General features: G+C 42.8%; 1 protein-coding gene across 8 annotated transcripts in view; it reads left to right on the forward strand.

Moving 5' to 3' along the window:
• The window catches only part of SLIT2 (slit guidance ligand 2), a 221,442-nt gene extending 204,395 nt beyond the window's left edge, over window positions 1-17,047 (forward strand). For 5 of the 8 annotated variants that reach the window (XM_077934425.1, XM_077934419.1, XM_077934420.1 and 2 more), the window contains 7 exons: window positions 2,675-2,812; window positions 2,905-3,145; window positions 4,569-4,699; window positions 9,432-9,586; window positions 11,199-11,487; window positions 13,759-13,970; window positions 15,155-17,047. In XM_077934425.1, the coding sequence (XP_077790551.1) occupies window positions 2,675-2,812; window positions 2,905-3,145; window positions 4,569-4,699; window positions 9,432-9,586; window positions 11,199-11,487; window positions 13,759-13,970; window positions 15,155-15,396 (1,408 nt within the window). In that variant the 3' untranslated portion in view covers window positions 15,397-17,047. Of the gene's footprint in view, window positions 1-2,674; window positions 2,813-2,904; window positions 3,146-4,568; window positions 4,700-9,431; window positions 9,587-11,198; window positions 11,488-13,758; window positions 13,971-14,397; window positions 14,487-15,154 lie in introns of all 8 variants that reach the window. The other 3 variants (XM_077934422.1, XM_077934424.1, XM_077934426.1) reach the window with 3 other exon arrangements.
• Window positions 17,048-26,914: the final 9,867 nt, after the last annotated feature.

The raw sequence follows: 26,914 nt of genomic DNA on the forward strand, positions 1-26,914 counted from the left end.
AAAAGCAGGAACCTTAATGTGTATTCTAGTCCTACATAAGAATGCACAAGCTGTCGCTAAGAGAAGTGCAAAATACTTATTTTAACCCTTCTACCCCGCCCAGTACCATATTTTTCGCTCTATAAGACGCACTTTTCCCCCTCCCAAAATTAAGGGGAAATGTGTGTGTGTCCTATGGAGCGAATGCAGGCTCCTTGGCTTCAGCGATAGCAAAGCGAAGCCTCCACAGCGCAGAGGGAGCGCTCCCTCCACGCTCCGGAGGCTTCGCGTTGCTTTCGCTGAAGCCTGGAGAGCAAGAGGGTCAGTGCACACCGACCCCTCTCGCTCTCCAGGCTTCAGGGATAGCCGCCTGAAGCCTTCGGAGCGCAAGCGAGTTCCCGCTGCGTTCCGCAGGCTTCAGGTTTCTTTCACTGCACTCCGGAGGCTTCGGGTTCCTTTTGCTGAAGCCGGGAGAGCAAGACTCTCCCGGCTTCAGCAGAGAGCGAGAGCTGCGTAGCGCCCCTTCAGCCAAGCGGGAGGAGAAATGGAAGGGGCTCCGTTTCTCCTGCCGCTTCGCTGAAGGGGCACTGAGCAGGGAAGGGGAAATTCTTTTTTTCTTGTTCTCCCCCTCTAAAACAAGGTGTGTCCTATGGTCAGATGCATCCTACAGAGCGAAAAATGCAGTAATTTAGATTATTGATAATAGATGTGGATTCCTGACCCAATCTATTATTCCCATTATTGCAATAAAGTAGTGCTGACATCTCTTCTCTTGCTATAGTGTTGGATAGTGCTTTGAGCCAGCCTAGAATTGACAGATTGATCTTTCGGAAACATAGGTCAGAATGATTTCTATAGTCCAATATTTTCTTCTCTGACAACTTTTGGTGGTCTGAGGTGGAAGCCTTTCACACCACCTAAAGATTGGTACCAGGGATTCAGTCTGGGCGGTGATATTTTTCTAGAAAAGGGGGTTCCAGAACTCACCTTCTCCAAGTGTCAGTCCAAAGGTTGCCACCTTTCATTGTTGCCCTCAGCAAACAGGTCTCATCTTCCAAGCAGAAATCTCTTCTAAACATCTCTGAGCCAAGAATGTGGCATAGATCAGCTGAAACTCATGCAGCCACTTGATGTGGTTAAGTTGTTCATAAATTCTATTGGACAGAAGCCAGGTACAGCATCAGAAACATGAGTAAGCTACATCCTGGGAAGTAATTTGACCTGTGCCTTTGGAGGGGAAAAAAATATCTGGAGGATGCAAGCTGTCTGTAGCAGATCTAATTGTTACATCCTGTTTGTCAGCTGACCAGCAGAATGTGGGGCTCTCCTTTTTTTAAAATTCTCCAAAGCTGTGCTGCCTCTGCCTAAGTCAAGCTTCCTCAACCTCAGCCCTCCAGATGTTTTTGGCCTACAACTCCCATGATCCCTAGCTAGCAGGGCCAGTGGTCAGGGATGCTGGGAATTGTAGTCTCAAAACATCTGGAGGGCCAAGGTTGAAGAAGCCTGGCCTAAGTCTTTGAGAAAGATTAGACTTATTATTTGAAAATCCATGAAACTGCTTGGGAAACATCATGTTTCTATGTAACACACCTTCACAAGGTTTCTAAAGTACGTTCCAAGAAATTTGAAAGGGACCCTCATCTCCTAGGGCTCACCTGACTGCTTACATATGGCAGCTCCTATCTGCCATATTTTTTGCTCTATAAGACTCACTTTTTCCCTCCTAAAAAGTAAGGGGAAATGTGTGTGTGTCTTATGGAGCGAATGCAGGTGTGCAGCTATCCTAGAAGCCAGAACAGCAAAAGGGATTGCTGCTTTCACTGCGCAGCGATCCCTCTTGCTGTTCTGGCTTCTGAGATTCAGAATATTTTTTTTCTTGTTTTCCTCCTCCAAAAACTAGGTGCATCTTGTGGTCTGGTGCATCTTATAGAGCGAAAAATATGATACTTGGTCAACCTTGATCAGCGCATTAGCCCTGCTGCCTAGTGGCCAGATAGTTGTTGAACACTTTTCCATCCTTCCAGAGGAAAGGAATAAAAATCTCAGTAGTTTTTCTCCCTAAACATTTTCTGAAGATCCCATAACCTATGACCTTGATAAAATAAACTTGATGTTTACTCATTAAAAAGTGGAGTCAAAACTTTATAGGTAACAGCTAAATCTAGCATCTCATTTTTCATCTTTGTTAGGTGAAAAAATGCATTTCTATTCATGCTAATTTGACATGAAGTATAGTATTAGTTCAGTCGATGTTTTCAAGTTAACATGTATAAGCTCTGAGCAAAAATATTTGTCTAGATCTCTCCAACTAAGGTTCGTGTATTTGCTAATTTTGAAAAAGTATGTGTGCGGCTCCAGTTGCAAAGAGAGCTGTCAGAATGATTCATGAGAGCCCTCAAGATGTACATTCTGAATATTTGATATAATGTCAGATAATCAGACAAAACAGAAAACAAGGCAAAGCTGACAAACATTAAATTGTGGTCTCTCATGCAAAGCAAGGTCTTCAATCAATATACCAGCTTTCACTACCAAGCTCTAAAATACTTTCTTCAAAGTATAGTACAATGCATCTTGAAAACTGAAGATATTTTTTCTTAACAATCATTGTCTTTCCCCCTTCGCACCCTTAAACCTCCAGCTTCTTGCTTAGCAGTAAGGAATTGCAATTACCCATGTATTTTCCACTCTGCAGATGCAACTGCACACCAGGCTATATAGGAGATCACTGTGATGTTGACTATGACGACTGCCAAGACAACAAGTGTAAAAATGGAGCGCAATGTACTGATGCAGTGAATGGTTATACATGCATATGCCCTGAAGGGTACAGGTAAGGGCAATTCAGAAAAGCATGACAAAATATCTGCTATCACTTCTAAAGAATAACTTGTTGGACATAATTGTGTCTTTGTTTGCATATAGTGGACTCTTCTGCGAGTTTTCACCACCAATGGTCTTGCCTCGCACCAGCCCATGTGATAATTATGAGTGTCAAAATGGAGCCCAGTGCATCATCAAGGCTAATGAACCAAACTGCCAATGTTTGTCAGGTTACCAGGGTGATAAATGCGAAAAGCTGGTCAGCATAAATTTTGTAAATAAAGAATCCTACCTGCAGATTCCTTCAACAAAGATTCACCCCCAGACCAATATCACTCTTCAGGTAAGGCAAGGTGCTATTAAATCCACCGATCATAAAATTCCTAGCATGGCTGCTGGTGGTGGGAATTATGGAACCCATCCCATGTTTCTGACAACATTTAGGACAGGGGTGGGGAAAATGTGGTTTTCTAGATGTTACTAGACTGTAACTCCCATCATGCCTGACAATGGGCTATGACAGCTGGGGCTAATTGGAGCTGGAATCCAAAAGCATGTGCCAGGCCATGGATTCCTCGCCCCTCATTTAAGGCATGTAAAGGTAAGGGTAAAAGACCACTGACAGCTAAGTCCAGTGAACAACTCTGGGGTTACGGCGCTCATCTTGTTTAACTGGCCGAGGGAGCCGACGTTTGTCTGCAGACAGTTTTTCCAGGTCATGTGGCCAGCATGACTAAGCCACTTCTGGCAAAACCAGAGCAGCGCATGGAAATGTCGTTTACCTTCCCACTGGAACGGTACCTATTTATCTACTTGCACTTTTTGGCGTGCTTTTGAAGCAACAGGAGCTCACCCCGTCGCGGGGATTCAAGCCACCAACCTTCCAATCGGCAAGCCCTAGGCTCAGTGGTTTAGACCACAGCGCCACCCGCGTCCCTATTTAAGGCATGTGCTTTGCATCATTTGCCACAATGCTGCATTACCATTGTGGGTTAATGAATCCAAGCCACTGCGTAAGAATGACGGTGATGGGTGGGGGAAGGAATGTTTTCGAGAAAGTAGAGACCAGGGCAAGGGGTCTAACCTTTCCCCCATTGATTGTTTTCTCCTTGCGACTACCTCTCTCCAAGCTGCTTTTCCCCAGTTGTGTTTGCCACATCAAGCACAGTTAACCTCCTAGTTTGGGGAGGTTTAGGAGAAAAGCAGCGAGGTGCGAGGAAGAGCTATGCTTTTTAAAATGCCATGATTGAATATACCATGAGTCTGTCTCATGACGCCAGTGTGGTGTAGTGGTTAAGAGTGGTAGACTCGTAATCTGGTGAATCGGGTTCGCTTCCCCGCTCCTCCACCTGCAGCTGCTGGGTGACCTTGGGCCAGTCACACTTCTCTGAAGTCTCTCAGCCCCACTCACCTCACAGAGTGTTTGTTGTGAGGGAGGAAGGGAAAGGAGAATGTTAGCCGCTTTGAGACTCCTTCGGGTAGTGATAAAGTGGGATATCAAATCCAAACTCTTCTTCTTCTCAATGTGATGCATAAAATGCCTCCAAACAGAACAGCACTAATGGCTCTGGCTCTCAAATGCTACACAAAACTGCCATTTTAATAACAATTGATTACATTAGTAAAATTCAATGTTTGATTTTGTTACCTGGGCAACCCGATATGATTTTTTAAAATAACACCTTTTTTTCATTTGAAGTAAATATATATTTTTTGAAATGTCTTTCTTTCACGGTCTTCTAATGGAAACTTTGGTTTGCCACAAGATTGCCACAGATGAGGACAGTGGAATCTTACTGTATAAAGGTGACAGAGACCATATAGCTGTGGAACTGTACCGTGGACGAGTGAGGGTCAGTTATGATACAGGATCATACCCAGCCTCTGCCATTTACAGGTTGGTCTATAAATAATAATTCATATAGTCTTCATACCTTTCTATTCTTTGAGGTGCCTGGATTCCCACCCACCCAATAGTGACTGGCACTAGGGCTGGGCGATATCTGGTTTTCAACATCACAATACATCGCCAGTTAAACATCGCGATATACCAATATATCACGATGTCTGAAATAAGGATGGGACTATGTAGAGGTGAACAGGGTAACATCTCGGCAACCGCTGCTACTTAGGGGTTTAAAACTGCTAAATGATGGTATTATCAAATCACCTCATGGTCACTTTCATCAGGAAAGCCAAAATGCATCTCAATAGGACTTTTGGTTTTGGGCTTGGCTACCAAATTGGTGGTCATTCAGAACAATCCAGGGTACAGCAATGAGTCATAACGAGTACAAATAATCTGGGAGAATATTGAAGAAAAATTACAATTTGATGCATACCATTATATCATAGAATCATAGAATTGTAGTCCAGCCCTCTGCAATTCAGGAAATTCAGCTGAAGCATCCATGGCAGATGGCCATCCAACCTAATGGCCAATGTGAAATTTAACTCAGAGACAGCATGCTTTTAAAGATTTCTGGAGAATATATTAATGTTCCATCCAGTTTTAAGGTCAAATTTAAAATTTATGAAAGCATTAAAGGTAAAGGTAAAGGTACCCCTGCCCGTACGGTCCAGTGTTGACAGACTCTACGGTTGTGCGCCCATCTCACTCAAGAGGCCGGGAGCCAGTGCTGTCCGCAGACACTTCCGGGTCACGTGGCCAGCGTGACAAAGCTGCATCTGGCGAGCCAGCGCAGCACACGGAAACGCCGTTTACCTTCCCGCCAGTAGTGGTCTCTATTTATCTACTTGCACTCGGGGGTGCTTTCGAACTGCTAGGTTGGCAGGCGCTGGGACTGAGTAACGGGAGCGCACCCCGCCGCGGGGATTCGAACCGCCGACCTTTCGATCGGCAAGCCCTAGGCGCTGAGGCTTTTACCCACAGCGCCACCCGCGTCCCATGAAAGCATTAGGTTTATTTTTTTTAAAAAAACACACCATTATGTTTTTGCATATGATTAACAATTTAATCTATTTTCAACTAATTTAAGCAATTTACTAGTGTCATGTTGCATCTGCTTCCCTACTCAGGGCCAAGTGCCATTCTACATATTCGTAAGCCCCACAGAGCTCATCTAAAACCTGCTACTAGTCCCTGTTTTTCAGGGAGGGAAAGAACATAAGCGGTGGGGCAAAGGAAACTGGTTGAAGAAGCATTCTCTGTGTTGACTTCCGTGGCTCTGTCATTCCTCTGTCACATACACACATCTCCTGAGGATAATAAAGAACCCAGGGCAATGTCTGCTCCTCCTGCTGGGGATGAGGGTTGGGTAGAGGACAGGGTATGGCAGGGGCTAAAGCTAGTTGTGATTCGAGGACCCGACCCCCGCTTGGGAATAAAGACACGTGGACACCGCATATTAGGTTAATGGGCTAGAAAAAGGCCACAACTTTATTGATTACAGCATGTGAGAAGGTATTGGCTTAGGCATTGGACCACAGAAAATTTGACTCCACCCACTCGGAGAGGGGTGAGTCTGATGAGGGGTTATCCACCAGTAGGGGGAGCCTGTTGATGCAAATACAACTATAACTCTCCCCTGATGTCACCAAGGGTCGTGCCATGGCCCCCCCGCCACGCAGGGCATCGGACAGGATCCACAACCGCCGGATTCCTTTAACGGAATACCCATAAGTGAAGGGGTAGGCGATGGCCACACCTTGCCCCTCCATACACCAACAACGCATTTGAGTGTCTAAACCACGCCCCCGCGGTGTCACCCGATTGGGTGCCCAACTGGGAGGCGTGGCGCGCCAGCGATGATGGCAGGGCAGGGGGCAGGACGCCCCCTGCGTGACGCGAGAATTGGCTCCTGCTCACAATCCCTCCCCTCCGGAAGGAGGAGAGGCTTTGCAGCAAAAGGTTATGGAGGCATACATACTCAGTCTGCATCCAGGGGCTAAAGCTAGTTTTCTACCACCACCAATGCCTGTCGAATAATTCCTCTCAAATGGAAAACTGGAATTAAAAGACTAAAGCCGTTCAATACAGTTGTTTTGCAATAATATCAAAGGACCCAGATGTCAGTCGATTGCTAAGAAATTTATATGTAGTCCAAAGAAAAATTATCCCTGTAAAATTCTGCATTTTCTATATAATAAAAGCTGGCTTTTAATATTCCTTGAAAGGATTTTGAAATATTCTGTTCCCTTTTTACCATGCTTTTCTTATAGTACCATAATTTGTGTAACCAATATGTTCTTTTTCCACATGCATACATTTAATCATGTTGAATAAAAACAGGATTACTGTGGACAAAAGTACTGACATTAAACATTAAAGCACAAAAGGGAATAAAGATATACTTAAGTGTATTTCCCCCCCCCTTGTTTGAAAACTTAGAAGAGATTGAAACTAGATCCTTGTATTTGAGGAACTGGAAAGACTCGGGGATTATTGCTCTTGGATTTATATTTTAGTTTCTGCCTTTGCCAGCTATTTTCTGGGAAGCAACGTGCAACCAAAGCTCTGCATTATTTCCATCTTGATGCATTCCAGCTTCCTTAATCCATCACAGCCATCTATAGTCTTTTTCTCCTCCTAGTCAACTTTGAAAGTCAAATGTGATGCTCCTCAAGCCTTATTATCCGTCTTCCATAGAAGAACTAGGATCCATAGTCAGAGGTTCCCATGTGAGCAACGGAACTCCTTTAGTCCTCCTACCGTCCCCATGCTGCTCTCAAAATAATTCAAAATACTGCACTGGGAAGCAGCTTTTGATGCAGCACAGAAGGCTTCAGTTGGAGACGGATGCTGGGCAAAACCCTTCTGTGTGCATCAATGTGTTTGACTTTGTGTGCAGGTTTGTTTTGGATCCCACTCAAATATTTTAGCGCTTCCAAAAGATTTTAAGGTGCTTATGTCACTGAGTTATGATAGCTTCTCCAGTCCCTTCCATGAATTGGGTATTTACACACAAGCACCGTGACATGAAATGCTTCTGTCTATGGAGGAGAGCAGCAGCCCCTGCATGGCGTTGCCAGATGTGACAATTTGGTTCAGAGGAGCAGCAGAGGAGAGCCAGTGTGGTGTAGTGGTTAAGAGCGGTGGACTCGTAATCTGGTGAACCAGGTTCGCTTCCCCGCTCCTCCACATGCAGCTGCTGGGTGACCTTGGGCCAGTCACACTTCTCTGACGTCTCTCAGCCCCACTCACCTCACAGAGTGTTTGTTGTGGGGGAGGAAGGGAAAGGAGAATGTTAGCTGCTTTGAGACTCCTTCGGGTAGTGATAAAGCGGGATATCAAATCCAAACTCTTCTTCAGCAGGGGGGAGACACTAGAGCAGGGGTCAGCAACCTTTTTCATCCATGGACTGGTCCACCGTCCCCCAGAGCATGTCGTGGGCCAGACTATATTTTTGGGGGGGAAATAATAAACCAATTCCTATGCCCCACAAATAACCCAGAGATGTATTTTAAATAAAAGCACACATTTTACTCATGTAAAAGCACCAGGCAGGCCCCACAAACAACCCAGAGATGCATTTTAAATAAAAGGACATATTCTACTCATGTAAAAACACGCTGATTCCTGGACCGTCTATGGGCCGGATTGAGAAGGCGATTGGGCCACATCCGGCCCCCGGCCCTTAGGTTGGCTACCCCTGTGCTAGAGGGAAAATGAAGTAAAAGCCAACCCCAGGTAACCAAATGAATGGCAAAATAAACACAGCAAAAGTCTGAGGGCCAAATTAGACAGGGCATTTGATGTATAATTGCAGTTAAGGTATAATTTTCGAAATTTAAATAGCCATGTGGAGAGGAGAACATCAGCTGTGATATGCAGGAAGGGATTGTAGTTATGATGAAAACACACACACACACACAAACACACACGCACCCTGCCACTTTTGTTTTTGTCCATGGAGGGAAGGTTCCATTGGTTGCAATAGCTCAAAGGTGAAGGTGCAAAGACACTTGTTTACAAACACCTGGTCTTTTCTCAAAATGCCTGGCGCTCTGCCCTTTTATTCTTGTCTCGTCTCAGATTCACGTCCTCTCTTGTGATAACTGGGAGGGGCAAGGCACGGTCTGCTAGGGGAATTCTGAAGATTTATATTGACCAAGTGACGACCGAGTATCAGCTAGGCCTGTATTTAAATGTAGTCTTTAAGAATTTCAGGCCTGCATACAAGAAGCTGCCATGCTCTGAATGTGGTGGAAGAAAGGTGTAGAGCAAAACTTATTGGTTTCTGGGTTGCCCTATAATATGTCTGTCTTTGAAGTAACATGGCGTTGGCATATTCCTTTAAACAATAAAAAGGTCAAGGGTTAGGGCTGCAAACAGTCTGTTTTGGTAACTTTAATTGTCTGTTGACTTTCTCATCTGTATGCTCAAGTCAGCCAGGAAAGTGCAATTCTCTGGGGTGCCACAGCTCATGATACCTGAACATTTAGAGAATCTTGCCTAGAATCTACAACTGTTCTCTGCAAAAACTGTAGCACACAACTGAAGACAGCTGACAGCTCGAAGTTGTTTGAGTTCACATAACCAAGAAAATTGTCTTGGTCTGTTCCTTGTAATTTTCTGAATACTGAATGTCTGGCTATTCATCTATACTGTGCTAAGGAAGAACATTCAATGTCTTGGATATTTAAAATATCCTTTATTCTTCTTCCAGTGTTGAGACCATCAATGATGGAAACTTCCATATAGTTGAGTTACTGGCCATGGATCAGATTCTGTCTTTGTCTGTTGATGGAGGAAGTCCCAAAATCATCAGCAACTTATCTAAACAATCCACTTTGAATTTTGACTCCCCACTCTATGTAGGAGGTAAGGAAACAGTGTGTACAGTGTTTCGATTGTGAGTATAAATAGCATATATGGTCTGGGGAAATGCAAATTATATATATTAGTTAATACAGTGGTACCTCGGGTTAAGTACTTAATTCGTTCCGGAGGTCCGTTCTTAACCTGAAACTGTTCTTAACCTGAAGCACCACTTTAGCTAATGGGGCCTCCTGCTGCTGCCGCGCCACCGGAGCACGATTTATGTTCTCATCCTGAAGCAAAGTTCTTAACCCGAGGTACTATTTCTGGGTTAGCGGAGTCTGTAACCTGAAGCGTATGTAACCTGAAGCGTATGTAACCCGAGGTACCACTGTACACCAATTGAAGCAATATTTATGACAATTTCTGGTTTTACAGGTGTGCATTTTCTAAGTCATCCTCATAGCAGAAATGTTAGCTGTGCCCTGGGACAAATCAGACCCTGCTGAATCCAACAGTGGCTGTGTATACATTACCGACTTAAAACACAGTGAGGTCTGTGGCGATCACACAAGGTCCCCGGACGTTTCACCGTCTATTGATCCCTGTGCCACCACTTTATTTCTCGCTGCCACCGCCCAGACCCTACCCGGTACAATACTGAGCCCAGTCAGGGTTAAATAGAAACATAAACTTTTGTTTATTTATTGCAGTTCAACAAGCGTGTAGTTTCATAAACAGTATCAGTCAATTACATTCATGGGGTGCCTATCCAGACCTATAACTTTCGCTACCTGCTCTCCCTCACTAAACCACCTCTCAGATATTTACTTGTCTTCCTAGCTCCTAACTGTTCCTGACTCAGCCTATTTCACTACACTAACTCAACCTACCCACAGACTCTATCCCAATTCACTCCCACTCCAACCAACCACCCAACTCTCAACAAACTCCTTCCAGAGCTGGTTTTATAGTCCCTCTGACTCCACCCCCCTGGGTCCTGACTGGGCAACCTGTTTAACTATTTCACCTCCAGCACTCTCTCATATGTTAACGTCACAAGGTCATTTCCCCCTGCTGCGTTTCAAATCACATTTGCATGTCACTGTACACATCAGTGCAGTTGGATGTTTTTCCACCCAGCTGACTTTCCACACCAGTGTGCAAAGAGTATGTCCTGCACTTCTCAAATCGGATTGGTACTGGTTTTGTGGGGAATGCATCATAATGCAGTATTTCTCAAGAACCTACAGGATAGATGTGGATTGTAGCTAACACCACGTGTATACAGCTTCAAAAACCAAATGTGGGTGTGCGTAGGATGCAGTGTAAACAGGAATGTGTACATAGCCTGTGAGTCTGGCTGCATTCAGATCCAGATGGCACTACCTTTGGGTGAAAATGTTATCCCATCTACATTGCTGGCATTTAACTACAGTATGTACTTGACACTAGGACATCTAAGTCTGCCTCCACATTATTCATTCAGTCAACATAGCTCTGTAGAGATGTGGTGACTGAAAATATTGTTTTGTAACGGTGAGGAAATTATCTGGATATCTCATTGTACCCATAGCTAATCACAGTTAGGTTTTTAAATCAGCAGTGGTGATGTTCAAGTAATTATGAAAATTCATTTCATAGGTAACAAGTTGATGGCTTATTTGTTTTCCAGGCATGCCTATGAAGAACAATGTTGCTGCCCTGCGCCAGTCTCCAGGTCAAAATGGCACCAGTTTTCATGGCTGCATCCGTAATCTATACATCAATAGTGAACTGCAGGACTTTAGGAATGTCCCACTGCAAGTTGGAATTTTGCCAGGCTGTGAACCTTGTCATAAGAAAATGTGTGTCCATGGGACCTGCCATGTGACTAGCCAGTCAGGCTTTGCTTGTGAGTGTGATGGAGGATGGACTGGCCTACTCTGTGATCAGCAAGCCAATGATCCTTGCTTAGGAAATAAGTAAGTCCTTGTTCAAGTCCCTTTCTAATATTTTACATGTGCATATACAGTGGTGCCTCGCAAGACGAAATTAATTCATTCTGCGAGTTTTTTCGTCTTGCGAATTTTTCGTTTTGCGAAGCACGGTTTCAAAAGAAGTTTTGGAAAAGCTTCAAAAATCACCAAAGTCTTCAAAAACCTCAAAAAAGGCTACCACACCGCGTGCAACTGCACCTCTTCAAGCAATGCGCCATGGGTATTAACGGTTTTAAGAAAAAGGAAACAAACTTGCAAGACGTTTTCGTCTTGCAAAGCAAGCCCATAGGGAAATTCGTCTTGCGAAGCAACTCAAAAAACCCAAAACCCTTTCGTCTTGCGAGTTTTTCGTCTTGCGAGGCATTCGTCTTGCGAGGTACCACTGTACGCAGTGGAGTAGGGTTGGCTTTAAAAAGTAGTAGCACACTTGAAAATCTCCATTTCTGGGGTGGGGGGTGGGTGGGTGCGCAGAATATAATTGCCCATCTTTTGGACCACACCTTACCTAGTTTGCTGATTAGCAAATTAATACACTAATCAAAAGTTGTTGAATGCCATCGTTCAACAACCAGCAGGCTGCTACTGGATCACATGCCATCTTTAGACCACCTTTCTATATTCTTCCCTTGCAAATTTAGTTTCCTCATTATTTCTAGGCAACATAACAAGAGGAGATTGTAGCTTTAAAAATGTCATCATTCCATTCTCTTGAGTTTTTAACACTTCTCTAAAATCTTATTTTGGTGATTGAAAAAGGACCATTGGTTTATAATTGCCTTTTTTTTACTATGACTATGAACAGCTCTCAAGCATTGCTCCCGATGCAAATAGCAGCTTCAAGGGATCAATTTTCATCTGTACCACAGCAGGGGAGGAGAGAGCTAGCAGATCTTCTGTGATCTTAATTATCAGCCCCACCCCAAAGCAGTGCGCTCTGCACTTTTCAGAACATGCACATTAAATGCGAAGGTGCATTTAACATCCCATCCAGTTTGGCTCAGGGATTTTATACAGTCGTACCTTGTTTTGCGACCGGGATCCGTTTCGGAGCCCCAGCCGCTAGCCAAAAAGGATGCAGGGCAAAGCGCCGCATCTGCGCACGTGCACAGAGCGGTTTGCGCTTCTGTGCATGCGCGAGCGGCAAACCCAGAAGTAACCCATTCCGGTACTTCCGGGTTTGCCGCGGACATTCGCCGGAATGGACGCTAGACAAGGCGAACGTTCGCGGAGGTATTACTGTATCATGCAAGCATTCAGGTAGTAATTAACTCATCAGTGCTAAAGAAAAGAAAAAAAACGACTTTGTTATGTCTACCTTCTGATTCCTAAGTTTTATCTCAATGCCATGTTCTCTTTGGTCAAAGTCCAAAAGGGCTTTCTCAAGGGGCATTTGTTGAATTCCATGGGGTTGGGGTGAAAAGAGCCCAACAGGCAGGGCTGGCTCAAGACATTTTGGCACCTGAGGCAGACCACAAAACGCCTCCCTCCCACCAGGGAAGAAGGGCTGAGTGAAGTTCTACATTGGGATCAAGGGTGGGAGTGGACCAGCAGTGTCTCCCATTCACCAAGAGGCTGCCATAGAGGTGGTTGGGTGGCACGGCCAAGGTGGAGGCAGATCCAGTCTTCAAGGAGCGTACCACTGTGGAAGCAGCAGCGGGCAATTCATTCCTTGGAGGGCGGATTTGCTGCCCCTGTGGATCAGGCTGCCTGAGGCGGTTGCCTCACCTTGCCTTATGGGTGGGCCAGCCCTGATTACAGGTAAGCCATGTTGTTGTCGTCGTCGTCTTCTTCTTCTTATTCTTCTTGATCATTAATAGATTGTATCAATCTCAGCCATTTTAAGCCAGATTATGCATTCCTTGCCCACACGGTCTCTAACACTTAAAGGGGGGGAGGGCAGGGATCTTGAGGAATGCAGAATTTGGCACCTGTGACACCTTGCTCAGGTCTTCCATAACACATCTACAGCGGCAATATTCCAGTACTAACCAAACAAACGGGCTACCTTCTTCCGTATCATTGCACTAACCTTGCGTACCAATTAACGCGGGCCAAATGGCTTCGCTCCATGTCGTCCTGACATGTAGCGCGTTCTAAAAAGGAAGGGGAAGTAAAAACCCTATAAGCCATTTCCTTTTTGAGCACAGTCCAAAGTTTTTCGTTTAGTTTTTTTTTTACAGTTAATGTCGCTTAGCCTTGGATTGGAATGAATACAGTAATTTATTTTTATTCTCTTGGGCTTGTCTCCCCCTGTAGATGTGTGCATGGTAGCTGCTTGCCAATCAATGCGTTTTCATACAGTTGTAAATGCCTGCAGGGACGTGCCGGTGTCCTCTGTGATGAGGATGAAGAACTGCCTAACCCCTGCCAGTCCATCCGATGTAAACATGGTAAATGCAGGCTTTCAGGCCATGGGAAACCGTATTGCGAGTGCAGCAGCGGATACACTGGGGACAGCTGCGATAAAGGTAGATAACCAGTTTGTCACAGTTTCACGTAAGAGGGAAAATATTCGTTTTATTGTCGAAACGTAATAAAGATGGAGAAAAAACAAACAAACCCCAGTCTTGCACACATGGCAGTACATTTTTCTTTGGGCTTCTTTTTTTATTATTTCTTTCCCCCTTTATCCCACCCTAAGCTCTACAGAGCTTCTCTCAGTGAAAAAGGAATATTTTTTAAAAAATAGAATAATGAAGAGGATTTTTTTTTAATATAAAAAATGATCTTTGAATTTAATATTAGCACTTGGAAGATTTTTTCCCCCATCAAGTATTTTGCTGTGAAAACTTTTTTCTTTGTTCAGAAGCGACTTTTTACTATATTTGAACTGCCACCTTTTACCTGCTATATCTTTCTGTATTTATCGTTTCTCTGCCTTCTGCAACTGCGAAGCCAAATCCAATGATTCTGCTCCTAGTTTTATCACAAACTCTACTTTTGACCTCTCATCTTCAACTGATTTATCACAGCGAATTATACAGGTGAGATGGATAAAAACAGGATATTTTCCTCTCCACTGTCATCTTGTTCTTTTCTTTCCTTGTCTATCAAGGCTCTTTCACTTTTCTCTCTCTCCACCCTCCCCCCAACTTTTTTTCTTCAGCCGACATATATTTATTTTGTACTTTGCATCAATGTGACTAGAATAGAATATGGGGTTTGGGTTTTTAACCCAGATGTCTCCTATTTAAACTGTTTTTATGTCCCAGTAATTTATGAAGTTAGTGGAATGTAGCTTCTATTAAATAACAGATTGAATAATATTTAACTCAAGGTCTAATAAATGAAATTGCATGCCGTCTCAAGTACTTCCCAACAGTAAAAGAAACCAGCTGGTCGTGCTGTTAGGAATAGATGATGTGCATTTTTGTAATAAAGGAAAAAGAATTAAATTTCCAATTTTCTTGTCATTGTAATAGCAGCGTATTTATGGCTTTAGGAATAAATCACCACTAAAGAATAAGCGAATCTGAAAAAAAAATCGCAATCTGCTTTTTTAATCCTGTGTACCAGAACCTTTATTTTCCCAAGCTAAAAGTAATGTAAACAAGAGTCTATATTTAGACGCATTTCATCTTCTTAGTAGATGCCAACGATTGATATCATTGCATGGTGTGTCATCTGGGGGCTGCTCTTTTTCACGTTGCAGAAATCTCTTGTCGAGGGGAACGAGTCAGAGATTACTTCCAAAAGCAGCAAGGTTATGCCGCGTGCCAGACGACCAAGAAGGTATCGAGACTAGAATGCAGAGGAGGCTGTTCGAGTGGGCAGTGCTGCGGACCATTGAGGAGCAAGAGGCGGAAATATTCTTTTGAATGCACTGACGGGTCCTCATTTGTGGATGAGGTCGAGAAGGTTGTGAAGTGCAGCTGTACAGCGTGCCCCTCCTAAACATGCCCTTTTTCGCTCCACTTTTGTCTTTTTTTTTTAATGTTGTATACTTATTGACCGTGTCTTGGGACTAATTAATGCTTCATAGTGGAAATATTTGAAATATATTGTAAAATACAGAACAGACTTATTTTTATTATGAGAATAAAGACTTTTTTCTTCAACTGCAACAAAACAAAAATAAAGTGCTTGAACTGAGACTTCTTGTACCCAATAAAAATACCTGGTAACATTTCAACAGTGATGGAAAAACTTAACAACTTTTAACATCAGCCCTTCTTTGTAACATTCTGAAGATAAACAGGCACTTTGCTCAAGTGACTTTCAACCCTACAATCTTATCGATGAAAAATCAACCCCAGAGTCTGAGGCTTTGCTTTCTTTTTTTACTTCCTTAACTAGTTTTTCGTTCTCGTCGTTTTTGGTTTTACTCTCTCAACAAGATCATATCAAACTCTTCCAGGGCGTGCAATGAAAAAGCACAAGGCGAACAGAAATCCTTTTGCGCAGATTTATGTTACGCGTTTTGTACGGCATAAAATAATCAAGTCGGGAAAAGGAAACATCTTGCCTCCTTAACAGAAGAGAATTCACCATAACCCTAAAATCTCCTGGTATATTCTTTTATGTCGGCATGTTAGCAAAAGAAGAAATTGAATGAGTGTTTATCTACCCTCTTCCAGTATTAATTTTTTTTTTGTAATATAAATGTTAAGGGGAGGATAAAAAATAGATTATTGTTGGGAAAATTAGGTATAATATGGAGTTTTGTTTTTATGAGTTCTGAGTGACTCTATACAGTATTCGGTTTATTGAGAAATATTTATTGTATCAAAGTACACTGTACTTAACATTTAGGCCACCCCTTTTACTGTTTTTTTTTCAATGCTTTAATATATATTAATTTATATTTGTCCTGATATTTTTGTACTTCCTGTTGTTGTTGGGGTTTTGTTTTGTTTTTTTTAAAAAAAGAAGACTTAATCAGGATAGTTGCAATAGGACTAACATGGCATGTTCTCACGGGGTAAATAGATTTGGTCTGGGGTTTTTTTCCTCTCCTTGGCAACCTATCATCTGCCTGGTGTCACTGAAAGAACTGGATGCCAGAAGCAACAACAGGTTGTAGTTTTCACGATAGCAGGGGCACCTCTCAAGTCCTTGTAACGAGTGAGGGGTGAAAGAGTCTTTACAGTAGATGGCAAATGTATGGAACTGAGCATTTCCCTGATATACATTGCTTTGCAGAAAATGAAATGATGTGTAGAAACTTGACACTAGAAAAGTAGACCTTTACAAACTAATATTCCCTTGGAGTATCCTTCCCTTTAAAATTAAAAAAAAAGAGGCTGTATTACCAAGAACTGTGACTTTTCCCAAATATTAAAACTACTTTACTTGTCCTAATGTTTCCCTTTGTTAACATTTTTTGCTGCTAAATCACAATATAGAATTGGTAATAATTCTTCATAGTTGGTTGTGTTCTTTTTTTCCAGTAAATCTCGGGGTACCCCGTAATGGGGGTGGTTTTTTTCAATTTTTTAAAAAGAAAAAGTTAGATGTACATGTGTAATACGGTGTTTCTTTGTCTTATTTGGACTGATATCAGTACCTTTACTGATGTTTGTAAATTAAACAGATATTTACTTCAGTGCTAGCTTTTGCTTGTATTCTTCTAAGAAGTTTAACTTGCTCAGCGGCCTATAATTAAACTCCAGTAGTATAACAATGACAATGACAGGCCTAGACAGCATCTTGAGAATCTGACATCACCTTGCCAACAAAGGTCCGTATAGTTAAAGCCATGGTTTTCCCAGTAGTGATGTATGGAAGTGAGAGCTGGACCATAAAGAAGGCTGATCACCGACGAATTGATGCCTTTGAATTATGGTGCTGGAGAAGACTCTTGAGAGTCCCATGGACTGCAAGAAGATCAAACGCATCCATTCTTAAGGAAATCAGCCCTGAGTGCTCACTGGAAGGACAGATCGTGAAGCTGAGGCTCCAGTACTTTGGCTACCTCATGAGAAGAGAAGACTCCCTGGAAAAGACACTGATGTTGGGAAAGATGGAGGGCACAAGGAGAAGGGGGCGACAGAGGACGAGATGGTTGGATAGTGTTTTCAAGGTTACCAGCATGAGTTTGACCAAACTGCGGGAAGTAGTGGAGGACAGAGGTGCCTGGCGTGCTCTGGTCCATGGGGTCACGAAGAGTCGGACACGACTAAATGACTAAACAACAACAACAAAGCATAACAAGAGTCAGTTTAAAAAGCTATCCCAATCAAAAACATGACCCAGGGAATATATTGCTGTCAAGCTAAAGGCGGAACCTCCATGCTTGTCTTGTAGATTCAGAACTATTTTACAGTGTTATCTCCAAACAGTCACATAGTTGATTCTCAGGATACTTTTCTAAATATTAATCTAAATTTCTCCTGAGAAAGAACTGCATACACCATGCATTGAAATTTCATATTTGACTAGTTCTATTCACATGTTCCGGACGCAAGTGGGGCTGTGGTTTAAACCACAGAGCCCAGGGCTTGCCTAATCGTAAGGTCGGCGGTTTGAATCCCCATGATGGAGTGAACTCCTGTTGCTCGGTCCCTGCTCCTGCCAACTTAGCAGTTCGAAAGCACGTCCAAGTGCAAGTAGATAAATAGGTACCGCTCCAGTGGGAAGGTAAATGGTGTTTCCATGTGCTGCTCTGGTTCGCTATAAGCAGCTTTGTCATGCTGGCCACATGACCAGGAAAAACTGTCTGCGGACAAACGCCAGCTCCCTCGGCCAGTAAAGTGAGATGAGCGCCACAACCCCAGAGTCATTCATGACTGGACTTAACTGTCGGGGGTCCCTTTACCTTTACCTATACACAGGTTGCTTGCTCACCTCTGCATCTTTCATCTCCATTCATTGTCCCAGTTTTCATTCTCCTTTCAGCCCTTGTTGTCTCTTCTTTTCATTTTTTGGGATCACACCCACTCCAAAGTGCAAACAGTTATTTTTCTAGCTGCTACCCTGTCCTGCTGTGGGACGAGGGTGGCGCTGTGGGTTAAACCACAGAGCCTAGGAGTTGCCGATCAGAAGGTCGGCGGTTTGAATCCCCGCGACGGGGTGAGCTCCCATTGATCGGTCCTTGTTCCTGCCAACCTAGCAGTTCGAAAGCATGTCAAAGTGCAAGTAGATAAATAGGTAACGCTCCGGCGGGAAGGTAAACGGCATTTCCGTGCACTACTCTGGTTCGCAAGAAGCGGCTTAGTCATGCTGGCCACATGACCCGGAAGCTGTACACCGGCTCCCTCGGCCAATAAAGCGAGATGAGCGCTGCAACCCCAGAGTCGGCCACGACTGGACCTAATGGTCAGGGGTCCCTTTACCTTTACCTTTACCCTGCCCTGCCCTGCTTCCCATGCATTTGGCCCTCAGGCCCCTGTGTCCTACTTCCCTATGTCGTTCTGCCTGCCCTACCTCTCTGGTATTGGGGCAGCTCATCCTCAACAACTGCCACCGTGAAGTCTGTTGATGTTTACACCAGTTAAGAGTATAAAACACCCCTTTCTCCTTAGCAAGAAACTTATCACTGAAATGGGGGATCATGAAATCATATTATGGTGTCACGTGAACAAAGTCTGTTTAAGAAATACCAACTGAAGAACAATTCATGAATGCAAACAAAGCAGATTTAACCCTTTACAACAGCTCCCCAACAAGTTGCTGGGCAAAACACACAGGCGCCATACTTGCAAGTTCAAAAGCACGTCACCTGCCTCCTGTCACCTGCTTCCTTCGTACTTCATCAGGAAAGCTACTAAAAGTGTTTCTGGGGGCTACGTAATTCCTGCTCAGTTGCTAAGCCTGTCTCAGATGGACCATTTCAGCTCTTCCTGGTATGTGCTTTAAAACACGTGTGTTGGAGACGTTTGAGGAGAGAGAGACTGTATATGGGGGTTGATAAGCTATGGTAGTCCTCAGTGCCAAGATGAGTGAGCTGGAATGCTTGGGTTTTGTTTTTTTTATCACAAGGAAACATAGATGTAGTGGTCAGAATGGAAACCTGGCAGAATGGAGAGAAACAATGGGATATGGTCAGGGCCAGATTTAGGTTTGATGAGGCCGTAAGCTGTGGGTTAAACCACAGAGCCTAGGACTTCTTCGAATTCCCGCAACGGGGTGAGCTCCCGTTGCTCAGTCCCTGCTCCTGCCAACCTAGCAGTTCGAAAGCACGTCAAAGTGCAAGTAGATAAATAGGTACCAATCTGGCCGGAAGGTAAACGGCGTTTCCGTGTGCTGCTCTGGTTCGCCAGAAGCGGCTTAGTCATGCTGGCCACATGACCCAGAAGCTGTACACCAGCTCCCTCGGCCAATAAAGCAAGATGAGCGCCGCAACCCCAGAGCCGGCCACAACTGGACCTAATGGTCAGGGGTCCCTTTACCTTTACTAAGCTACTGAAGGTAATGGGGCCCTTTATATGTCCAGCTGTCCTTTGTCAACAACAAATTGTCGCTGTTTTTCGTGTTGAATATATGCCATATGGTAATTTATGGACCTAATAGTTATCTAAAGCCATTTGCACATGTTGCCATGCTACCAGTCCATGCAGAATGTAGGCACCCCATATATAGAAATGAGCAAACCGGTGTTATTTTATGGAGCAGGCTAGTATTACTTACATTATAGGAGCCTACACAACACAGAACACTGTTGCTGTATGTAGGTTTTATTTTATTTGTCTTTTATCTTATATTTTGGAAATGTACATCCAGGTTTTTTCTGTTATTTTTTGGGTGGCCCCAAGATAGTGGTGCCCTAAGCTATAGCTTGTTTAGCTTATACGCAAATCCGGCACTGGATATGATTGTCTACAGGAAAGGGTGTGCTGTAAGTATTGTCACTCTGTACATCAAAGAGAACAATTGATAAATTCCAAAAGGGGCAGACTCTTGTGTAGGATCGCTGTGAGTGTCAATACCAGACCTCAAAGAACAATTTAGTACTGGGGACGCAGTACCACCCCCAACTGATCTTAAGGTGGAAAATGAAGTTAAGCAGAGGGTGAAATGGAATAGTAATGGGTGACTTCTTGCCCTCACACAGACTGGGTACATGTGTGTTCCGCTGACAACAAAGAGGTAGCATTTCTAGATGTCCTTAATGATTGGTTCAACACCACCTTTCCTAGGAGCCATCAGAGGGGAGATGACACTGACCGTAATCCTAAATGATGCCCGTAAACTCGTGTAAGAGGTAAGCATTGTTGAGCTGATTAGGAACAGTAACCACAGGGCTATCAGATTTAACATATCTTTGCCAAAAAAACCCAAAAAACAAAAAAACTTCAAAAGCGAAAACTTCTAAAGAAAGAGACAAATTTCTCCATAATGCTTTGGGACAAATCAATAATAGCTCAGCTATAATGTATACTGCAGATTGGGAAAGGTCCGCGAGCGTCAAGAGAACTGTTCACAGCTGAAACATTTGAGGTTTCAGGGAACGTAGTTTCCAAATTTTGATGGTAGTTATTAATTAGATTATTTGCATTCAGCCTTTGCAGTATCTTCTAGCTGTTAGATAAAATTATACTGATATTTGTGATTTGGCCCGATTTAATTACTTATTTAAAACATTGGCATAATAGCACATTAATGCTATTATTATTAATGAATTTTCAAAGCAGCTCACATATTTTATCTGAGCAATCTTTACTGCTACTTCGTGAACTAGAGGGAAGGGGACGTGATCTTTGCAAGCATTTTTAGCACCAACTACTTTGCACTAATGGACCACTCCACTGTTGCAAGGGGAGTTTGTGTTGAAACCACTTGCTAAAATGAAGCCCCCCCCCCTCTTAGCAAGTGATTTCAATGTAAATTGCTTTGGGCTAATGGAGGAATTTCTGATAACGTCGAAGTGCAAGTAGATAAATAGGTACCACTCCAGTGGGAAGGTAAACGACATTTCCATGCACTGCTCTGGTTTGCCAGAAGCGGCTTAGTCATGCTGGCCACATGACCTGGAAGCTGTACGCCTGCTCCCTCGGCCAATAAAGTGAGATGAGTCCCGCAACCCCAGAGTCAGGGACCGAGCAACGGGAGCTCACCCTGTCATGGGGATTCGAACCACCGACCTTCTGATCGGCAAGTTCTAGGCTCTGTGGTTTAACCCACAGCGCCACCTTCGTCCTGGAGTTAGTTAGTTAGTGCCAAATATGCTTCTTACCTATTATTCTGCCCGTATGTGTAATATCTGGGACCATGATAGAAGTCTGTATCAAAGGACTCGGGAAAGGGGGTGAGGAGGGAGCAGGGGGAAGCAAGCTCGGGTACCAGTTCTTAATACTGCAACAAGATGGAAACCATTCAGGTAACCTGGTGGAAGGGCCATTGCCAGGTAACAGGTGAAGCAGAAGAGCTGAAGGCAGGTGGCCTCTCACCACAACTGAAAAAATAGCCCTGCTTCCCTTCTTTGCCTGATAAAATGAAATTTAGCACTGGTGCAAGAACATAACGCATCACTGTTCTTAAAGAACACTAAGTGAAGGTGCTCTCAATGGGAAGTTCTAATAGCAAGGAGAAGGAAAATTGGATGTGTGAGCCTTGTGGTTATATGAATTTTCCGCTCCACCTTCATGTTTATTTGTGCTCTGGCCCAGCTCACTTTCCTGTTCCCGTCAACCTCTTCTATTTTATTTCTCTAATCCTCAACCCCTCTCCTCATCCACCCAATTGCATCTTCTCCTCAAATCTCTCTCTTTGAACCTATTACCTAAGCATGGGCCTTGGGTTTACATACACGAACAGTGGAACAGTAGAAAAGAGAATCAGAAGCTTAACTGAATATGATAATAAATTTGGGCAAAGCCTGCCTACTGGAATGTCAAGATCATTCAGCTTTAATTCATAATTTGGAGAAATTATAGTGAATATTGGTTAAAGTGAATATTATCATAGAGTCTGGAGAGGAAGGGTGTTCCTTAAATAGTCTCCACACAAAATGGAGAAGTCCATTCTGGGCTTCACCAGAAACCAATGCCATGTGTCTATAGCAAGATCATATTCTTCAATTTAGCCAATTCTACAGCAAGCATGGGTGGTGCTGTGGGTTAAATCACAGAGCCTAGGACTTGCTTATCGTAAGGTCAGTGGTTCGAATCCCCGCGACGGGGTGAACTCCCATTGCTCGGTCCCAGCTCCTGCCAACCTAGCAGTTTGAAAGCACATCAAAGTACAAGTAGATAAATAGGTACTGCTCCGGCGGGAAGGTAAATGGCGTTTCTGTGCGCTGCTCTGATTCACCAGAAGCGGCTTAGTCATGCTGGCCACATGACCCGGAAGCTGTACGCCGGTTCCCTCAGCCAGTAAAGCGAGATGAGCGCCGCAACCCCAAAGCCGGCCACAACTGGACCTAATGGTCAGGGGTCCCTTTACCTTTACAGCAAGCATAGAGCTTTTTTCTCACAAAAGCGTGAGCAAGCTTTGGAGCAAGGTAGCACAATACCAAAGCTTGCTGGTAGAGGGGGTAGACTGGAATATCAGGTAACTTGGAAGCGGGGGGTGAGGGGTGGAGAAAGGAGAATACAAACATGTTTGGATCTCTGATTCCATTCAGTAAAGGCATTTGAACCAAAGAAGCAGAGCTGAATGTAAGAATTCACACTTGACCTTTCTCTGGCAGTTGCAATAGAGCTTGATTTTCATAAAGGGCTCTTAAAAGTTCCCATGCCAGCATCCTTCCTATCTCCCGTGCTCCATCATGTATTCATTCTTATTCATTAATAAGGATGTGACAGTGCTTGAACCTGCCTATCTTATCAAGAGAAGTCTACTGGAACATATTCACATGAGCCATCCCTATCTCTTATAGAAACATTTATGCAAGGGGTTGTTTTTTCAACTGCTTTAAAAACCCTTGAAGTAGCAATAACTAAACACATTGGCTGCTAATCAAAGGCCTTGGCTGCTTGGTTAACATGAACAGAAGTCAAAATAAATTAAAACAGTTCTTTAAAAAGATAGTTAAAAAGACTCTTCTTAAAAACCTAAAAACTCCATGAAAGGAATCAAGTCTTCAAAAAAGTTATATGATCTAAGAAAGTCTTTAAATGAATCCTTCCAAAAGAATTTAAAAATTATAATGTAGCACCTTAGAGACCAACTGAGTAGTTTTAGGTATAAGCTTTCGTGTGCATGCACACTTCTTCAGATACACTGCAACAGAAGTCATCAGACCCTTATATATATGGTACATGAATAGAATATTACCTTTTCTTGAACTAATACATACTACATTTACTAAAGTTTCTACTACTTCCATCAGAGCCACATTAATGCAGTGTCAACCACATTAAACTGCCAACCATTTTTGTTGATTAAGAACCTAGTTTTTTAAAAATTTTGTGTTAGTCAATTAACTTAGATTTACAAATCACCTAAGCCTTAATATAGAAATATTTTTGAAACATAAAGGAAATAACTTACACTTTTAAATAAACAATATAACTTCTTTTTTTGAAACTTTGAACTGTTGCTTTCGTAAATTTTACATATATTTCTTTAATAGGCTCTAAACAGCAATACAGTGGTACCTCGGGTTACAGATGCTTCAGGTTACAGACGCTTCAGGTTACAGACTCTGCTAACCCAGAAATATTACCTCGGGTTAAGAACTTTGCTTCAGGATGAGAACAGAAATCGCACGGCAGCAGCAGGAGGCCCCATTAGCTAAAGTGGTACCTCAGGTTAAGAACAGATTCAGGTTAAGAACGGACCTCCAGAACGAATTAAGTTCTTAACCCGAGGTACCACTGTATAACCTTGGAACATGTAACAGAAGATAGAAAACAATTTTATTTTCATTCCATTCTGTAACCATATAAAACCAAAATGACCTAAAGATTCATGATTCATGTACCTTTATTCCAGTTCCATTTATACATACATTATATATGACAAATATTCACCATAGTTGGGTGGTAAACAGCTGTTCAAATAAAGTGTTGCATTTCAGTGGCCGAAACCCACTCCAGTGGCATCCCTAATGTACTAAACCTCTTTACTTTCCTATGGTTGCTATTCATTCCTATAGAATGGTTGCCATTCATCCCTATAGAAAAGTAAAGTGCTGGGCTTGGGGACAAATAGCAAGAAAGCTCAGCTGAGACTGAGGGCTGTAACCACCACTGAAAAAGATCCCACCATAATATTCTTGCAAGAGACAAGTCCAGCTACACACACACACACACACACACACACACACACTATCAATAATAATGATGACCATTTTGCTAACAGTATACAGTGGTACCTCGGGTTAAGTACTTAATTCGTTCCGGAGGTCTGTTCTTAACCTGAAACTGTTCTTAACCTGAAGCACCACTTTAGCTAATGGGGCCTCCTGCTGTCTCTGCACCGCCGGAGCACGATTTCTATTCTCACCCTGAAGCAAAGTTCTTAACCTGAAACACTATTTCTGGGTTAGTGGAGTCTGTAACCTGAAGCGTCTGTAACCTGAAGCGTCTGTAACCCGATGTACCACTGTAATAAAATCTGCCACATGGAACAGATGCAGTAGTATTACAGGGAGAAGTATTTAATGGATGCACAAATAAAATCTGAGCAAGAACAACTGATTCGGTGAAAGAATCGCTGTTAACTAATTGCCCAAGCTCAGCCTCCTCATATAAGTGGACTGACAGATATGAAGGGTAGCATAAAACCATTAAGCTTCTCTTTGATCTCACAGCTCCTGTAGAACCTTTAATTCAATGAACCATGATGAAGCTACTCAGCTTTTCCTATTTACAGCACATAAAACTACTTTGGGGTGCCTGACACATTGCTACATTATAGATCAAAGCTAGGGAGATGCTTCAGATCCAAGCAAAATATTTGTGAGGTTTATTCTCCCCCACCCCCCAAAAAAACCTTCTTGCATACATTTGAATACCAAGAGTAGACATTTTTATCTAGATTTTAGAGAAAAGTCTCATAAGTATTTAGTAGGAACACAAAAAATGAATGGGGGGAGCTAAAGGAGGTCACAGTAACTGCATGACGCCCAACATTTTTAATGTTAGTCGAATTTTATACAATATTGCACCACGCCTTGTAAAAACCCAAGGTATCGTTTCTGGAAATAGATCACTAAGCTCATGTTATTGTAGCTGCATACTGTATTGTGCAGAGCTGGAAAGAGAAGCATGCGGATAATCCAATATTTCAAATCTATGCCATTTGTGAGAGGCATTTTCCCCACATGTGCATATATGCACACAAACAGGAAAACAATAATTTCCCATGAAAGATGCATCCGATAATGATTAATGTGTTCAGCTTAATGTTTGCCACTTTTGTGCCACCAACTTTTGGAAATGTAACAGAATACAATTATTTTAAAAATGTTGTTCAATACATTTTGTTTATTTGCCAAAAAAGCCCCACTAGAAATCATGGCTGCAATTTCAGCTGGGGCATAGTTAAGCATGTGCAGAGGATTTTGGATCACTTCTTGCTTGCAAGTTCTGCTTATTTCCTCTTTCTTTTTAGAATTACTTTCAGGCATTAACTTCTTAAAGCCAACAGAACCTATCCCTTTTTGGTATGAAGACCTAGGATGTGGGTCGTTCATTTATTTAGAACACATCATTCAGCCTGCAGAACTACTGATCCGAAATGCAGGTGCTCCTGATAATTTATTTATTGTTGTTTAAAATTTAAAGCAACCACTACTGCAAAAATTAAGTGTTCAGGGTGTTCTCATGTAAAATGGACCTGGTAAAAGGCATTGCTTGAACCTCTGAAGAATACAAATTTATTTGGAGAAACACATAAATGATTTTAAAGGAGGGAGCATCTTTCTCCAATTTCCCCCTCCCTCAACATTTCCGTAATATTTGCTGTTAATATTCTATGTGCCTTTCTTCTAAGCTGGGATGGAATGTGCAAAACACATCACTTTATCTAGCATTTATATATTCCCATTTCCTCTTGCAATTAACCAGCCTGACAGTAAATAACTCCGCAACACCATCAAGTGGACAAAGTATAAAACTGAATAAAAGCCAAAGAACATTGCTTGCTTGCCTCATTTTTCCAGCGTATGTGCTAGGTAGTTATAATGTGAACATAAGGCAACAGCATTGGCTGGGCTACACACCCATTCTCCCATTACTGTAACATCATTCATAGATGACGCAAAAAGACAAACCCCTGAAAGCACCTAATCTTAAGTGAAGAACTTTTCAGGTCCCCTTGTTTTTAAATGAGAGATTTAAACAAGGGCTTATTCTTGCTGAGATCAAAGAAGCTTCAAAGTGCTTCAGTTCGGATGGATTCTACTCTCAACTCAAAAAGCGTATTCCTGGCTGTTATACGGGTGGGAGGGAGGTTTGGGATTTGGTGTTATTGTTTTTTGGTTCTTTTAAGAAGTTAAAAAAAGGCTCTTCGTAATTTTGCAAAAATATACCCGTTAACCGCATTAAATATACTGCTTGATGCTGATTTTCCATTTAACTTCCTA

The sequence above is a fragment of the Podarcis muralis genome, chromosome 9 (genome assembly GCF_964188315.1).
Source record: "Podarcis muralis chromosome 9, rPodMur119.hap1.1, whole genome shotgun sequence".
NCBI lineage: Eukaryota > Metazoa > Chordata > Lepidosauria > Squamata > Lacertidae > Podarcis > Podarcis muralis.